Source organism: Podarcis tiliguerta (assembly GCF_965153285.1).
Source record: "Podarcis tiliguerta genome assembly, chromosome: 10".
NCBI lineage: Eukaryota > Metazoa > Chordata > Lepidosauria > Squamata > Lacertidae > Podarcis > Podarcis tiliguerta.
In genome coordinates, this window is record NC_139543.1 from 18,755,915 (window position 1) to 18,774,759 (window position 18,845).

The 18,845-nt window shown below is 43.0% G+C and overlaps 1 protein-coding gene across 7 annotated transcripts in view; it reads left to right on the forward strand.

Annotated features, from left to right (window-relative positions):
* CADPS2 (calcium dependent secretion activator 2) overlaps window positions 1-18,845 on the forward strand; it is a 343,854-nt gene that overhangs the window by 118,403 nt on the left and 206,606 nt on the right. For 5 of the 7 annotated variants that reach the window (XM_083399351.1, XM_083399353.1, XM_083399352.1 and 2 more), the window contains exons 3-5: window positions 3,149-3,481; window positions 17,094-17,174; window positions 17,779-18,015. In XM_083399351.1, the coding sequence (XP_083255477.1) occupies window positions 3,149-3,481; window positions 17,094-17,174; window positions 17,779-18,015 (651 nt within the window). The remainder of the gene's footprint in view (window positions 1-3,148; window positions 3,482-17,093; window positions 17,175-17,778; window positions 18,016-18,845) is intronic. The other 2 variants (XM_083399354.1, XM_083399355.1) reach the window with 1 other exon arrangement.

Genomic DNA, 18,845 nt, shown 5'->3' on the forward strand with positions numbered 1-18,845 from the left:
TAAACCTAGTCTCTGTTGGCCTAGCCTGATTATAGCCGCTAGCAGTAGAAGGCCAGAACACCAGAGCCAACGCTAGCAGACCCTCCAAGGGTCCCTATTTTCCAGGGACAGTCCCAGATTTTCAGAAGTCATCCCGGTTTCTGATTTGATCCTGCTTTCCCGTAGGACGTCCCTATTTCCATCGGAGAAATGTTGGGATGTATGGAGTTATGCAAACCACCCCCCCCCCCACAAGCCAAGGAGATAAGTAACTATACAACCTTTAGAAGACATCTGAAGGCAACCCTGTACAGTGGTACCTCGGGTTAAGTACTTAATTCATTCCGGAGGTCCATTCTTAACCTGAAACTGTTCTTAACCTAAAGCACCACTTTGGCTAATGGGGCCTCCCGCTGCTGCTGTGCTGCCGCCGCGCAATTTCTGTTCTCATCCTGAAGCAAAGTTCTTAACCTGAGGTACTATTTATGGGTTAGCGGAGTCTGTAATGTGAAGCGTATGTAACCTGAAGCAAGGTACCACTGTGTAAGTTAAATAAGCAGGGAGACAATATACAGCCTTTTCGTACTCCTTTCCCAATTTTGAACCAATCAGTTGTTCCATATCCAGTTGTAACTGTAGCTTCCTTTCCCACATAGAGATTTCTCAGGAGAAAGATGAGGTGATCAGGCACTCCCATTTCTTTAAGAACTTGCCATAGTTTGCTGTGGTCGATGGGAAAATCTAGTGTCTCTGATCTATCTCACTTTCACACCAGAAAGAGAGCCAGTGTGGTGTAGTGGTTAAGAGCGGTAGTCTTGTAATCTGGGAAACCGGGTTCGAGTCTCCGCTCCTCCACATGCAGCTGCTGGGTGACCTTGGGCTAGTCACACTTCTTTGAAGTCTCTCAGCCCCACTCACCTCACAGAGTGTTTGTTGTGGGGGAGGAAGGGAAAGGAGAATGTTAGCCGCTTTGGGACTCCTTAAAGGGAGTGAAAGGCGGGATATCAAATCCAAACTCTTCTTCTTCTTCTTCTTCTTCTTCTTCTTCTTCTTCTTCTTCTTCTTCTTCTTCACACATGCTTTTCCATAATTCTGTTTCATCTTTTTCCATATTAATCTGCAGATTGGATATATATATATATATATATATATATATATATATATAAACACACCCTCAAATTTATTTAACTCCTTATTAGTTATCTGATAAAATATTTTTGAATCTCCTATTATGGAAACATCTCAAGGTTGTTTATAATAACATCCATTAAAATACAATAACATCAATAAAACCCAGCAGCACTGTCAGACAATACAAAATGTAACTAAAAAAATGACCAGTAACTAGTGTCAATAACCAGCAAAGGGCCTTAGTAATGAGTACTTTTTCCACCCTGCATCAAAATGGCCTCTTCATCAGCACATGCCTTATTTCTGGGCAGAGACTATTCTGTCTAAATCATCGCACCACAACAGAAAATGTCACTTTTCTGTTTACTGCAAGATGTGCTTCTGCCCTCTGCAACACAACCAGAAGGAACTTCACTAGATGCCCTTAATGAATAAATAGTGTGTGTGTACATCACTCAAAATGACTAGAGTCCTCTATCTCCAGGCTGTACAAGACATTACAGTCATATAGTTTGTTACATTTCTATCCCAGATTTCTTTCATGATGGTAGTCTCTCTTGGGACACCGACTGAGCCCAGAGCCTCATAGATTTATCAAGGTGGCTGATTCCATTGTTATGCTCTTCAGACCATGGCCTGACACCTATAATCTTACCCTGCTAGGAGTTGAATAATATCACCCATCCCAATGTCCTTGGTTTAATAAACAGCTAGCGGGTCACACACAATACATAGCCTGGGTTCCTCTAAGGATGGTGTTAAGTTTTGCCAAGGAGCAATGCCCTTAATTCAGTGTTTTATGTCAGTACTGAAATTTTTATTAAACATTTAAATCTTGACAATTTTACTGATTTTTTTTCTCTTAGTGATTTTAACTTAGTGATTGTATAATGCTTTCCTGTTCTGAGCTGCCTTGCCTGCGCTTGACTCGGAAAGGTGGCATAAAAATCGTTCTTAAAGAAGAAAAGTTATCTAAATAAATAAATTGGCGGGAAACGTAGCCATCTGTATTTTAAAAGACCCTCACTCGATTTGTAGCTGGAAACCAAGCCTTGAGATCATGATCAATTTAACCTGGGCACAAGATATTGGACATAATATACAATTTGAGGGCTGGGAAAAAGCACCTGAATTACAGTGTTAATATTTGGGGTGAAAATCTGGCTGGTTTTAAGTGTTAGGAATTGGTTGGAATTTTTAGCGAGACGTTAAAGCTTGATCCTTCAAAGGTATATTGGAACATTAGAATGAGGTGCTCACTGCAGCATCCTTTGAAATAAACACAATTTTGAAATGATCTGTGGACTGGACTGAGCTATCTGGCAAATTCTGTAGAAAGAGAGCTTCGTTCAATCTTTGCAAAGTATTATTGGACCTAACTTTTCTCACTTTGGCAAGGAGGGCTGTAGCAGGGACAAAGTAGTACAGTGTCTATTGCATTTGCGAGATGCCTTTGGGCTAAATTTTCTTTTAGTGCTCCTAAATGTACTCTCCATGCCTCATGGGAGGGACATATACATGTGGAAGAGAACAGTTCATGCAACTGGAGCTTGGCTAGTTGTATTCCTTGTGACAGTCCCTATAGCCAAGTTTCTTTTCCATATAAATGGCAGGTTTTGGCAATGGCTTCAGCTACTCAAGCTTTGGCCTGTGTAGTAGTTGGAACCATTATCCTGAAGCAAGGGTGACATGTTAGTGGGGACTTTTCTTGCTCTCTCACACTCATGCTTTTACTGGCTTGGGAGCCAGTGTGGTGTAGTGGTTAAGAGCAGTGGACTCGTAATCTGGTGAACCGGGTTCGCGTCTCTGCTCCTCCACATGCAGCTGCTGGGTGACCTTGGGCCAGTCACACTTCTTTGAAGTCTCTCAGCCCCACTCACCTCACAGAGTGTTTGTTGTGGGGGAGGAGGGGAAAGGAGAATGTTAGCTGCTTTGAGACTCCTTCGGGTCGTGATAAAGTGGGATATCAAATCCAAACTCTTCTTACGTGCTTGTTTTCCTAATTCCACTTTTTTCTTTCTTTTCTTAAAAAAAAAAGGTATTTCTCAGGAGTGATCGAGTTGCCAGGATGGTCCACAGTGGAGGATGCTCGGCGAGTGACTTCAGAGATGTGTTTAAGAAGAACATAGAAAAGAGGGTTCGGAGTTTGCCTGAAATCGATGGATTAAGCAAAGAGACTGTGCTGAGTTCTTGGATAGCCAAATACGACGCCATTTGCAGGGGAGAGGAGGACTTGAGCAAAATGCCCAACAGGATGGCTTTAAGTGCCGTGTCAGAACTTATTCTGAGCAAAGAGCAGCTTTATGAAATGTTCCAGCAGATTCTGGGAATCAAGAAACTGGAGCATCAGTTGATCTACAATGGCTGCCAAGTAAGGAGTTCCTCTCAGTTCTATAGACCTTTCCTTCTTGACCAGTTGACCATATGTAAACCACCCTTCGCTTGTCTTGGGAAGAGGGGTTGGTTGTTGAACCGTGCTGAGATGTGTAACTCTGTGAGGGGAATTACGGATCTCCTGCCAGCACCCTTAACAGGCTATAGTTCCCCGGGTTCTTTTAGGGAAGCCATGGCTGTGGTGCTGCTTTAAAGGTACAGGACAGATGTGGCCTAAGCAGCAGATCAGGATTATCTGTTCACAAGAGCATAAATGAGCTGTTAGTTGGTGAGGGTCAGTCCAATTTTTTAGCTGTGTCTGCATCTCTCTCCATGTGCCCTTCCTTGTGTTTCTGCTTGTGTGTGTTTTTCAGCCATCCTCTCTGCCTGCATGTGTGCCACATATCAATGGCGGTGTTATTTTGGCCAAGTGTACTCAGGAATAGAAAAGTCATGTGCAGCATCTATCTGTAGCTGATTGTCATTCTTTTCTTTTCTTTTCTTTTCTTTTCTTTTCTTTTCTTTTCTTTTCTTGCTCCAGAAATAATTTTCATATAGTTCCTTTTTTCCTGTTTCAGAAATAATTGCTTCTCTCTTTCTGAGTAGTTGTTTTTCCATTGTGAGTGTGAAAATGGCAACTAGGAGTGCAGTCAAGTGCAGACAATTTGAGCAGACAATTTTAATAGTGATCTGTTTTCCTTTAAATGGTGATGATCTAAGTTCCTTGTGTAACACAACAGTAAGGAAAGCATCAATAGAAATCCTCTTGATCTTATCTTGCTAATAGTAAATTGGAGAAGTCAGCCTATAATATGGGAAATACTTCTACTAAAAAGAGTGCCTTCCATTCCGTTGTGTTTTCAATACATTTTTCTGGGTATACTTTTTTTTTAATATTTGCCTTCCACAACTTTCTCATGCATTGCCTAGTCTAGCTTTTTATCTTCAATTTAAATTCTGATGCTTTGCATTATGACCATTTTCTGCATACTCTCACTGATGGAGCGGAATTTGCCATCTTTGGGTATTTTAATGGCATCTACATATTGCCATGGAAACATTTCACAATGAAATTTCTGAAATTGCCTAGGATAAGTTGTAGAATAGGGTTTGTTATGAAAGGGATTAGACTGTCTGGTCCAATTTCTGTTTGGTGGAGATTTAATTTTGACTTTCGGGGAGGTATTGGGGTGGGTGGGGAAACAGCCATGGTCTGTAAATCTATAAATCTTGGCACAGTACATCATTTGTATGGAATAGTTTCACAAATCTCAGAGGTCTCCAAATGGATTGTGTCTAATGATGTTTGTGGCCTGACTCCTAAGTGTGAAATTACTCAGAGTTAATTTTCATTGGCTTGCACCATTGGGCTCATGGAAGTGAGGTTTTCCATCTTCTCCCCTTTGAGCTACTAGAAACCCACTAGAAAGCCTTTCTGGAGAATTGGGGCCCTTTGTGTAAAATATGGGATGGAATATAGGTTTACTGGGGTGGGGATGGAATTTCCCAAAATGGACAGACCTCTGACACCTGTACCTCAAGAAGCAGGTATGGATATGTTTGGAACCCAGTGGTGTGTTACATGAAACATTGGGACGTGGGTGGCGCTGTGGTCTAAACCACTGAGCCTCTTGGGCTTGCTGATCAGAAGGTCAGCGGTTCGAATCCCCATGATGGGGTGAGTTCCCATTGCTCTGTCCCAGCTCCTGCCAACCTAGCAGTTTGAAAGCACGTCAGTGCAAGTAGATAAATAGGTACCACTGCGACGGGAAGGTAAATGGCATTTCCCTGCACTCTGGTTTCCATCACAGTGCTCTGTTGTGCCAGAAGTGATTTAGTCATGTTGGCCACATGATGCGGAAAGCAGTTTGTGGACAAACGCCAGCTCCCTCTGCCTGAAAACGAGATGAGCTCCGCAACCCCATAGTCTCCTTTGACTGGACTTAACCATCCAGGGGTCCTTTACCTTACCTTTACTGATCAAAGAGAGATAAAGGAAGTAATTCTAAGTGGAAGTGAAGGTCTCAGAGCTATTTCTCTTACTGCCTGTCCACACAAGGATCAAACCTTTTGTCTGTTGAAGGGGTGATATTCGACTTCTAGAGCTGCAATTGATTCTTTTGGTTGCTTGGTATTCTGCAAAGATCCAGTACTTGGGAAGAGTTCTCAAGGCAATATTCTCTGTTTTGCAATATTTATATAACTCCCAATAGACAAAGGTTCTCTGGGTGGTTTGCAAGTAAACACACACCATAAGAAACACACAAGTAAACACACCCATAAGAGCATAAAAAGGTAAAGGTACCCCTGCCCATACGGGCCAGTCTTGACAGACTCTTGGGTTGTGCACTCATCTCACTCTAGAGGCCAGGAGCCGGCGCCGTCCGAAGACACTTCCGGGTCACATGGCCAGCGTGACGAAGCTGCTCTGGCATGCCAGCACCAGCGCAGCACACGGAAACGCCGTTTACCTTCCCGCTGTAAAGCGGTACCTATTTATCTACTTGCACTTTAAGGGTGCTTTCGAACTGCTAGGTGGGCAGGAGCTGGGACCGAACGACGAGAGCTCACCCCGCTGTGGGGATTCGAACCGCTGACCATGTGATCGGCAAGTCCTAGGCGCCAAGGTTTTACCCACAGCACCACCCGTGTTCCATAAGAGCATACGATATACAAATAAAGCCTAAAAACATGCAGTCTACAATAAAACAAAGCTGGCAACAGGATGCACCCAAGGTAGACCCGGCAACAGAGGGCAATGCAGTGTGGGGATCTGAACAAGTACTCAAAAATTGTTTACAACTGGGAAGACTTGGAAAATTGAAAATTGCAACACTGTAGGCTCCAGGGACGCATCTCTGGTGAGGGCATTCCTCAAACAGAGAGCTCTCTAGTAGCTGCTACTTCTGGTGAGGGAAACCTGAGAGGAGTGGCAGAAGGTGATCTCTGGGTGTGTGTAGGAGGACACAATTTGTCAGGCATCCCTTCCCATAAGCAGAATGCTTATTATCAGTATTCTAGCAGTGGCACACACTGTGGCTTTACAGAAAATTGTTTCAGATTGCAGTATGCTTTGGGATCATATTCGGAAGCTGAAGTGTTAGATTTGGACCTCAGGAATCCAAATTTGAATGTTGGGCTTTGTGTCGCTTGAATATATTGCCCAATTTCCCTGGCTGGAATTTAAACTCAGCTTGGGGGACAAATTGTTTGAAGTTGTTATTCCGCCCAGACATCTGAAATAAAAATAACAAGCCAATTTTCTATCTGTCTAATATTTCTACAAAACACCTCTTCGTTTTATGTATTTCTTTATTTTTACTTCACTACTGTGCCAGGATCTCAGGGCCCAGAGTATACATGGGTCAGCTGGGTGTGGAAAGTTTACCAGACAACTTTGTAGCACCTGCTACAGGGCTATGGATTTGAGAATATTTTAAATGGGTAGAACACAGAGCCACCCATTTGTAAAAAGAATGTAACCATGATCAGTTGGATTCACTCTGGTTTCAGGTTCAAGAAGCCACTGCTTAATGATAAAGAAAGGTAGATGGTGTTATTTTAAAATCCACCCTGCTCTGTTGGTATCTTAATTTGTTCCTAAGCTATCCTGGTTTTCCTGTGGAGCAACAAATATATTTTCTCAAATTAACCATTTATTTAATGGGAAGAAATGTTGAGGACCATTGACCAACATCTCTCCTGAGAGGGAGAAGATACATAGCATAGAGCAGGCATCCCCAAACTCGGCCCTCCAGACGTTTTGGGACTACAACTCCCATCATGCCTAGCTAACTGGACCAGTGGTCAGGGATGATGGGAATTGTAGTCCCCAAACATCTGGAGGGCTGAGTTTGGGGATGCCTGGCATAGAGAGACAATGTGGAATTTTGATTACAGTGTTTTGATTACAGAATTTTGATTACTAGGACGTGGAGACCAAGATTCAAATCCCCACTCAGCCACAAAACTCCTTTGGTGGCCTTGAGCCAGTCACTGTCTCTCAGCCTAACCTACCTTGTGGGAGTTAGGGCTGGACGATAATCTAGTTTTCACCATTGTAATATATCACCAGCTAAACATTGCCATATACCAATATATCATGATGTCTAAAATAAGGATGGAACTACGTAGAGGCTAACAGTAGGACTGGGCAATACCTGGTTTTCAGCTTTGTGATATATCACCAGCTAAATGAAAACACCTCTTCTTCTCACCTTTATGTGAGATAAGGCACACCGAGTTGGCCCCTGAAATCTAGTTTCTAATCAATTTGTGCTTTTTTTGTCTCCCTCAAATTTTTCATTTTCAATGTTTCAAGTTAATACAACCAAGAACAAAATGTGTTTTGTTCCGTTTTCTGTTTGAATCAAAGGACTATCCCATCAGGGTACCAGTTCCTAAATTATTACCCTACTCAACATTCAGCAAAATTGATTATTTTGTTTGCTACTGAATGCTGACCTTAGTGAGGGAAATGTGTGTGCTGCCTGGTATTTATTGTTGTTCCCATGCCAGTTATAATTTCATATGGTATCCATCGTAGTTGAATACTTTCCCAGATCCTTAATTTTAGATGACAAGTCTACAGATCAAGGCAAATTCTTAATGCATATGAAGCCAAATATTAAGTCCAGCAGACCTCAGCATGAAACACAGCTAAGGTCAACGCTTGTAAGCAAACCACAACACAGAGGCCTTGAAAGCTGTGATTTATTCTGACTACCTGTGTTCAGTTTGTCCCTATTGACCTTCCACCTGGAAAATCCACATATTCCTGTGCTGTACGGCTAGGAGGCTTCACTGCTTGTGGCGTTCCTACAGTTGTGCCACTTGCTAAATTGCCAGAGGAAGAGGTTTAAGAAGTCTCGACGCCACAGCTACATGACGGGTTTGCTTGATGTTGCCTTTGGCATGAGATGTCATGAGCATGTTTTCCTGGACAAAAGCACAGACTTGGGATCACAGAATGTGGTTGGATTAACCAATGGCTCCTGAAGGAGCCATGAATGGAGGATGTTCCTGTGAGCAGAGTCAGGACATGTGTGCTCTGTGGTTGTTGCAAGGCAGTTTCTCCTACCTGGGCGATTATCTTTCCACAAGGGCCAACATTGATGCCGAAATCCAGTATTGCCTGAGCTCGGCGAGTGCGGCTTTCTTCCGATTGAAGTGCAGAGTGTTTGAGGACTGGGACATTCGCAGGAAAACCAAAATGCTTGTTTACAAAGCTATTGTACTACCAGCCTTACTGTATGCTTGTGAAACATGGACCACTTATACACGCCATCTCCAACTCCTTGAAAGGTTCCATCAACGGTGTCTCTGAAAAATTTTACACATCACTTGGGAAGACAGGTGAACTAATGCCAGTGTACTGGAAGAAGCAAATATCACCAGTGTTGAAGCAATGATTCTTCAACATCAACTTCGTTGGACTGGTCATGTTGTGCGGATACCTGATGATCATCTTCCAAAGCAACTACTCTATTTCGAACTTAAAAATGGAAAGTGTAATGCTGGTGGTCAACAAAAGAGTTTTAAAGACACTCTCAAGGCAAATCTTAAAAAATGTACAGTAGTATAAACACTGACAACTGTGAAACACTGGCCTGCGAGTGCTCCAATTGTAGAACAGCCTTTACCAAAGGTGTCATGGGCTTTGAAGACACTCAAACTCAGGACAAAAGGGAGAAACGCACTAACAGGAAGGCACATTTGGCAAACCCTCACCGTGATCAACTCCCACCCGGAAACCTATGTCCCCACTGTGGAAGGACGTGTGGGTCCAGAACTGGCCTCCACAGTCACTTATAGACTCACTGTTAAAACCGTGATTATGGAAGACAATCTTACTTGGCTACAAGTGATCGCCAAAGAAGAAGACAAGGAAATTACAGAAGCTGACGGGCATCTGGGGTCAGCACTGTGCAGACGTGATGTCCTAAGTTCACATTTACTTCACCAAAGTTGTAGCATACTATCTTGATTTGTATAACCGAAGGAAAAGAGGCGCTATAAATACATGCAGATTTAAGGATGTGTGTGGGTTGTGTGTTTTTTTCCTTCTGAACCTAAGAAGCTTGCTGTGACAGAAGGTGGGAGAGGAAATGCTGCTGTGAGCTATTCCCCACGTCCAAATTTTCTTGTTGATGCTGCTTTTCAACATAGCAGGACTTGATGTCACAGTTTTAGAGTTATTACCACTCAGTGGCGTAGCGTGGGTTGTCAGCACCCAGGGCAAGGCAAGTAATTTGCGCCCCCTAACCCGGGGCAAGGCAAGTAATTTGCGCCCCCCCTGCACTGTCCCTCCCCCAGATAGTCCCTCGCTCTCTCTCCGCACCGCACCGCACGCCTGGCACCCTCCCCTCCACAGTGGGCGGCGACCCGGCAGCTCGGATCAGATTCGCACAGCCAGCACTGCAGTGAGAGAGAGAGAGTGAGCCAGGTAGGGGCAGAGAGCTGCGAGTGCCCCCCCCCCACAGATGTTGCGCCCGGTGCGGCCGGGCCCCCCTGCACCCCCCACGCTACGCCACTGTTACTACTGGGCCTTTGACAATAACTTTCTCTGCTTACTACTTTTCTGCCTGGTGTTGTTGTTGTTGTTGTTGTTTTTAAGAGGAGGGTCAACATGTGAATGAAAAGTGCTTTCTTGCTCTAGGTATGAATTGGTAATAATATATAGGGTTGCTATTTGCATGTTCAGACCCAGAGACCTCCCCGCTAAATAAATTCACACATGACTCGAATTTTAGTTTTGGTTTTTGGCAGAATTTAGGCCACAACGTTATTGATTACAGAAGATGAGTGGTTCGACTAGCTCCCTGCACCCTTGCAGGGATTTTTGCTTATTTATTTTACTGGGTTTCTTGCCCATCCTTCACCTCAAGGTCCCAGTATGGCTTACAAAAAGAAAATACACAAATATAACAGTTGCAACCATAAAACAAGCTTAAAAACAATTAAAATTGCATTTTACATGTGAATAAAAACAACCAGAAGCATGAGGTACCTGTTTCCCCCTAAAGTTCAGTGAAAGGCTTCTCCAAGGAAACAGAGAATAGGTTAATGACTATTTATTGTATTGATAGTTTTGCCATCTTATTTGGTGAACTGATGATAAATTTAATGTTAGGAACAAAATCAGATGAACTTAGGAAACTAAAACTTAACTTGGTTGAGCATGTTACATTGGTCACAAAAACATCTGCTTTCTAACTTGCGACAAGTGAAAAGAAAAATGGATATGTTTTCACTTTAATCTCTTCTTTGAGATTCTTAGCATATATATATGTGTGTGTGTGTATATATATATATATATATATATATATATATATATATATACACACACACACACACACACACACACACACACACACACCTTGTGAATGCATGGGGTCTTGATTTGGAGGCACTTATTTGTGGGTGACTATCTATGAACTGTCACATGTTACATTGGTCACATTAACATCAGTCATTTGCCAGAAAACCTTTTCCCCACAGTTTCCAATGATCAGTCACATAAGTTTGACATTTGCCCAAGAAACATTAGCACTTTAAGTATATTGCCGCAGATGGGGAGGAAAGGATTCATATTTTTAAAGAAAACACTTTTTTCAAGTTACAGATAAATTCTTGATGTTTCAAAACTCTGACGTGTGGTCACGTATTTTAAAACGCAATATAAAGAAAGCATTAAGGCTACCTGTAGCATATTTGTTGATTATTTTTGCAGGGAAGATCAAGGCAATTAACAAACAAATAGTTTAATGTTAATTGAAGTTCAAATTACATCCATTAAAACACAAGATATTAGGTGAAGATGCTACAAATGTTACATTGGTCATCGAGGAGCTACCCAAACATCTGTTACATTATGCTGATGATTTTTGTCACAGGCTTCCTCCAAACTGAAGTACACAATTGGAGAAACTAATTTGCTGGTGTCTTGGGATGATCATCCGTGTTCATTTTAAGCAGAGATTATCCACCCTGTTTTCCATTATTATGGATTTTAGGAGATTAGGCTGGATTAGTTTCATTGCTATGGCTGGTTTAATTAAATCGACAAGGCTGTGTGCTCTGGCGGTGGCAAGAACAGAATAGACTAGGCTAATGTTATGTTTGTGACAATTTTTCTTAAGAAGATCTGTTCTCCTGTTTATGCACTTCGTGTGATGAGGGAGGTCTGACAGAATAGTAAAATTCCTCCAGAGGTGAAATGCTGGGCTGAATCTCTCATAGTGTCAGCTTCCAGAGAGTTTCTCTCATTGCTACATACATAGCTATTATTATTATTTAATATATTTATACCCAACATAATATTAAAAACACGATAAAACATCAACATTAAAAACTTCCCTAAACAGGGCTGCCTTCAGATGTCTTCTAAAAGTCAGATAGTTGTTTATTTCCTTGGCATCTGATGGGAGGGCGTTCCACATGGTGGGTGCCACTACCGAGAAGGCCCTCTGCCTGGTTCCCTGTAACCTCACTTCTCGCAGTGAGGGAACCACCAGAAGGCCCTTGGCACTGGACCTCAGTGTCCGGGCTGGACAATGGGTATGGAGACACTCCTTCAGGTATACTGGGCCAAGGCCATTTAGGGCTTTAAAGGTCAGCACCAGCTCTTTGAATTGTGCTCAGAATTGTGCTTTTTTATTCAAGTTTAGAAGGCACTCAAATGAAAAAAATATGTTGTTGTATTTTCTTTCTAGTGAAGTATTTCTTGATTGTTATTTTACTAAGTAAAAGAACCCCCACTTCCTCTGTGACGTTCCTGCCTGCCACCCCCCCCCCCCAATCTTCCACACATTGGAGAGGGAAGATCTGTCTCATGGATTGTATTCTAGATGTAGAGACTAGCTATGTAATTTAGAATTTGTGATGGGGAAATCTTTCATTCAGTTCTCACTTAAAGGCAAAATTACCTAATCTGCACTCTCTGAAACAACACGCAAACTGGAACACCACCTCCTTCAGAGTTTGCACTTATCCAAATGTTTTCAGCGCCTTTCACCAGCTCAAGTAATGTGTGCAGATATAAAGCGTGCATAAAAATGCATATATTAATGAAAAGAACATAAAAGATGCATTAGATTGAGCCAAGCGGTCCTGCAGATATGTGTATCATAGACAGAATTATACACAAACGAGTATATTCAGAATAACATGCATGAAAATGCTGATACATTTCCGTGAGCATTGTCAAAAAGTCACAAACTTGCATGGAAATTTTGGCAACCTGAATTCAGATTGACCAAATGAGAAACTAAGAGAAACAGAAATTGACCGACGTGCCCATCTCTCTTGAGAACCCTGGGTGATCAGGGCTATATTTCAAGTGGGCTCCCTCTTTCAGAACCTCTGCCCCAGTGTATGGGTGGGGCCCATGAGTAAAGCCCCATTCTGTTCCCTGCCCCCAAATGATTCTCATCCCATGAGTAAGAACGCCCAACGTGTGCTCTCGAAATGGCAGAATCTATTGATATTTTCTTACATCACCAAAATCAAGGTCATCTATAATCTGGAAGGGAAAGTATATTTCCATGTCAAACCAGATTCTCATTAGAACAGGCACCCCCAACCTTTGGCCCTCCAGATGTTTTGGACTATAATTCCCATCATCCTTGACCACTGGTCCTGTTAGCTAGGGATCATGGGAGTTGTAGGCCAAAACATCTGGAGGGCCGCAGGTTGGGGGTGCCTGTATTAGAAGATTCTGCCATATTTGTATTCCAACGATTTCCAGTAATTTTGATTTCGTTGATGGATGACCTTTGCAGAGGGACAAGGGTGGATGTGACCTCGCTCCTGTTTCTTGATCTCTCTTCAGCATTTGATATCTTTGACCATGTTATCCTCCTGGAAATGGGATTTTGGGGCACTGTATTACAGTGGTTCCACTCATATCATCAGGACCGAGTCCAGAGAGTCGTATACTGAGAAAGGGGGATTGAAATCTTCAGTTACAACCGACCCTGTGTTGAAACCTCTTTTTTGGTTTTTAGTGCCTGAGCTATGTTTTCGATATCATTCATTTGGCCACATGAATTCAAAATCACCCTTTATGGCATAAAGTTTAAGCCCTGAGAACAAACAAAAGAAGCAGCTGGATAAATCTCTTGGCTCTGCCTTGTGTGCAATGCCTTTTTTAACCTTTATTTAAGCTGTATGAAAGTCAATATGGGTAAATCAACACAATGCCAGGTGTACCTTTTCAGGAAGATTTTCTGCCTGGCGATTAAAAGAGCTCAATGTATTGCTTAAGGTAAGCCAGCGGCAATGTGTTGAATTCTAAGAGGTTGAGTCTTGGATCAGTTTGGGTTTATCATGTGGAAGATAATATACAAGAGAGACGTGTCACTATACAACCAATGCTAGTAGCAATATAGGATTCCCACGCTCATGGACACAAAGTAGACAACCCACAGCTCTAGACAGAAGTTGGTTATAAATATATTCCATTTTTTTCTAACTACAGTGGTACCTCTGGTTATGAACTTCATTCGTTTCAGAGGTCCGTTCTTAACCTGAAACAGTTCTTAACTTGAGGCACCACTTTAGCTAATGCTAAAAAGTTGTGCACATCCAGCCGTGCTGCCGCTGCATGATTTCTGTTCTCATCCTGAGGTAAAGTTCTTAACCCGAGATACTACTTCCACGTTAATGGAGTCTGTAACCCGAAGTGTTTGTAACCCGAGGTGTTTGTAACCCGAGGTACCACTGTACTCCAGGGCTTTCAAAAGTGCCATGTGGAAGTTGTACAACAAGATAACTGAGATACCATTTGCATTACAGAAGATGTTCTTTGAGTATGCCTGCCTCAGGTTTGTGAACTCACCTCTGTTGGCATTCAGATTTCCAGATTCTGAAGAACACAAACAGCCAACAGAATTCTACCTATAAATTACCTTTAGGGCAGGGGTGAGGAAACCTGTGGCCTTTCAGATGTTGCTGGACACCAGCTCACCCCAACCCCAGCTAGCATGGCCATTGGGGTATGAACCGCCAATGTTCTGTGAACCGCCCTGAGAGCTCTGAGTATAGCCCAGTATATAAATTCAGTAAATAATAATAATAAGACAATAGTGCAGAGTAGGGCTGGGCGATAACTAGTTTTCAACATCGCTATATATCACCAGCTAAACGTCGCAATATCTGGTTTTCAACTTTCAATATCTGGTTTTCACCAGCTAAACATTGTTCTATACAGGGGTACCTCTGGTCGCACACAGGATCTGTTCCAGAGCTCTGGTTGGATCCCAAGGAATTCACAACCAGAGGTGCCTGTTCTGTGCATGGCGCGGTAGAGAGCTTCTGTGTATGCGAACGGGGCGAAACCTGGAAAAATACTTCCAGGTTTGCTGCGTTCACATCCTGAAGGATACGCAACCAGAGGTGTCTGGAGGTACTAATACCACAATGTCTGAAATAAGGATGGAGCTATGTAGAGGCATTGGCTAGCTTCACAGTCTTTACCACATTGTGATTTTTGCATCACACACACACACCATAATTCACAGTATATTGACAGGTCAGAAATTATGAAGCCAATATCATGATTTGGACTGCAGATGGGTTTTGGACAACATATTGATACATTGCCCAGCCCTAGTGCTGGGATTGTACTATGAATTGATGGTAGATATTGCCTAGCAATCTGAAGGATAGGTTCCATCCGTCCAGGAGTACATGGGACCAGGCTGAAAATGGTAACCTGCAAAGCCACTTGGAGCCACATACAGGAGACATCTTACTGTATGCGGTGCCTGTGATCTAACATGGAGCTGTCTTTGGCACTGTGAAATAGAATCAATGGCCTTTGGGGAACCCTTTCAGTTCTAGGGTTCTGTTTGAGCTGCTTCTCTGTGTAGCACTTGTCAGAATGGTAGCTGTGGCAAGGTGCTCCCTGAGGTATTAAACTGAGAGCACTCTTATAACACACTCAGAGTCACATAATTAACAATGTGTTTGCATTCATATTATAATATCCCCAGGCTCCTTCTCATCTGAGTGTCTTTTTGAGTTATTTTAATTCGTTTATTCTCATCAATGTACTGTGCTTCAGAAATGTATACAGTGAGTTTATATAAATAATCAAGATGTCTCTGGAAATGGCTTTTTAGAGTGATGCAGCTCTTTAAAAAAATAATAATAATAAGGTAGCACAGCAGTTGTTAAGATCATACACTCTATAATATAAACAGCCTGTTTGAACTGAAAGCAGAATTCAGCATCTTATTATTTTAAACGCGTTTCTAGTCCTGAAGATAGACATGAAAGCATGTGAGCCGTGACTACTACAATTTTAGAAGCTTGAAGAGATGGGATTGCAGCATGCACAATGAATGTTTGCTTTTCTGGTTGCTAGCAGAAAAACAGTACCACGCAACTGTTCTTTAGCCTGCAAAAAACCAGTTGCGTGTCGAGGTCCCCAGGGCCACCCCAATAACTCACACATCACACAGAATTTTTTGTTTAAGATTTTTGGCATAATTTTGGCCACAACTTTATTGAAATACAAATTTGTGAGTAGTTGCTTAGGCATTGGTTGCGACTATCTGCCCCCACCATGGGGGACAGACTGACATTCCTCACAATGCAAAAGTCAGAAAAGGGGAATACACTTGGGGCTAGCGACGGAGCAGGGAACCTGCCCTCAGCCCTCCCCAAATGCAACCAGGAGCTCATTGCTATGGCCCGAGCCCCCTTGTCAGAGTGGACAAGCAATAGTTAGCCCCCAATTCCTTTAACGGAATCCCTTGCAGCAGCAGCATTAGAGGGGCAGGCACTCAACCTACCAAGGGCAGGCACTCAACCACTTCCCCTCAACCAACCAAACCATAAACCAATGCCTAACCGCAACCTTACAAGTTGTGACGATTTGCTACGCAGTAGGCAAAAACCAAATGGCCCCAGCCAATCAGCCAGATGGACAAAATTCCTACCAGGCCCCTGCCCCAAGAGCAGACGACCCCATGACAGGCATAGCAAGGTCAAAGCGAACAACCCTAATTCTAGGGAGGGGGGGACGGGCAACCCGATGCACGGTCGAAAAGAGGAAGCCCTAGCCTCGTGCAAGGAGTTTTAGCATTTCTGGCTGTCAATCAACAAATGGCAACATTAACTTTTTCCCAACAACAAGGGAAGCCCCAATCGCATCAGTGGCCAACGAACAATTAGCCCGCCCCCAACTTTGGAGTGTCCTGGCGGCCCCCACCGCAACACGTGCTCTCCATGAAGGAGAACACGCTTTGTAGTCTCCAGTCTTTTCCTCAGTGCATTTTGACCTTATTTTACCATGGCAGTTTAAAGGCTGCTTTGAATTCAGAATATCGCTGCCCAGTTTATGGACCTGCTTCCCATGTGGCGTTGGTTGTAGCCATTTGTCAAAGGCCACTTCTTTGATATTTAATTCCGGCCTTGACCGTGAAATGAGTTTGCAACATTGTGTTTCCCTGTCTTGTTTACATAAGTTGATGATGCACTCCCTCCCCCCACCCTGAGGCTGAATTTTGCTTTTTTGATGCCAGTATCAAATAGTGTATCGTGCCTGATTAGTACTTTATTTTAATATTGCGGTGTGTTTCTTCCTTTTTTTTAAATTCAAGCTGGACAATGCAGATGAGCAAGCAGCCCAGATTAGACGCGAACTTGATGGGCATCTCCAAATGGCTGACCAAATGGCCAGAGTAAGTCTGGTGTGCTTTTCTTTTTAGCTTTAACTAGTAGAATATTTTAGTAATCTGTTTACGGTTGCAATCATGTTCATGAATTCAGTGGGACTGTCAGGATGCTGTCAGTGGCTCCCGCTGGTTGCCCAGGAAAATATATAATAATAATAATAATGTATTATTTATTATTTATACCCCGCCCATCTGACTGGGTTTCCCCAGCCAGTCTAGGCAGCTCCCAACAGAATATTAAAAACATGATAAAACATCAAACATTAAAAACTTCCCTAAACAAGACTACCTTCAGATGTCTTCTAAAAGTCAGATAGTTGTTTCTTTCCTTGACATCTGAAGGGAGGGTGTTCCACAGGGCGGGTGCCACTACCAAGAAGGCCCTCTGCCTGGTTCCCTGTAACCTCACAGTGAGGGAACCACCAGAAGGCCCTTGGAGCTGGACCTCAGTGTCCAGGCAGAAAGATTTTTATAAAGTATGTTTTTATATTTATGTAAGAGCAAATACCAGGTAATCAGGCTTATGTTGATCTGAAGAGGTTTTTAAAGTAATGCATGCAGTCACTGAATAGTAACTTACGCTCCGAATTTTTAAAAATTATTTTTCAAGGAAAGAAAATTTCCAAAGTTCGTATCGAAAGAAATGGAACACATGTATATAGAAGAATTGCGGTCTTCGGTCAATTTGCTAATGGCAAATTTGGAAAGTCTTCCAGTGTCCAAAGGTGGCCCGGAATTTAAATTACAGAAGCTAAAGCGATCACAGAATTCTGCTTTCATGGATCTGGGAGATGAAAGTGATGTTCAGCTGTCGAAATCTGATGTGGTGCTGTCATTCACGTTGGAGGTGAGCATGCACATCATGTAATACTTGCTGACAGTTTAATTTGCTCTTTGATATTCTAAGGCAACACTATTTGTGCAGCCCAGTCTTCAGCTGGCAAACACTCCATTGGAAATTTTGTGAAAATGTATGCAAGCCTCTGCTGTTATTGGTGGCTAAATGCATAAGAGGGGACGCGGGTGGCGCTTGGGGACGCGGGTGGCGCTGTGGGTAAAAGCCTCAGCGCCTAGGACTTGCCGATCGAAAGGTCGGCGGTTTGAATCCCCGCGGCGGGGTGCGCTCCCGTCATTCGGTCCCAGTGCCTGCCAACCTAGCAGTTCGAAAGCACCCCCGGGTGCAAGTAGATAAATAGGGACCGCTTACTAGCGGGAAGGTAAACGGCGTTCCGTGTGCTGCGCTGGCTCGCCAGATGCAGCTTTGTCACGCTGGCCACGTGACCCGGAAGTGTCTCCGGACAGCGCTGGCCCCCGGCCTCTTGAGTGAGATGGGCGCACAACCCTACAGTCTGTCAAGACTGGCCCGTATGGGCAGGGGTACCTTTACCTTTACCTTTAAATGCACAAGAAATGTTTCAGGCTGTCAGTTAAATTTGGCTGGTGTACCTCTCTTTTGCGTAAATGTCATGTTACCTTTTCCAAGGGTGTGATTCTAACTAAGGCAACACAAAAGAATAATGATGATGATGGCTGGATCATATCATAAGTTCTTCATAAATAATAATAATAATAATATAATAATAATATAATAATAATTTATTATTTATACCCCGCCCATCTGGCTGGGTTTCCCCAACCACTCTGGGTGGCTTCCAACAGAATATTAAAATACCTTGG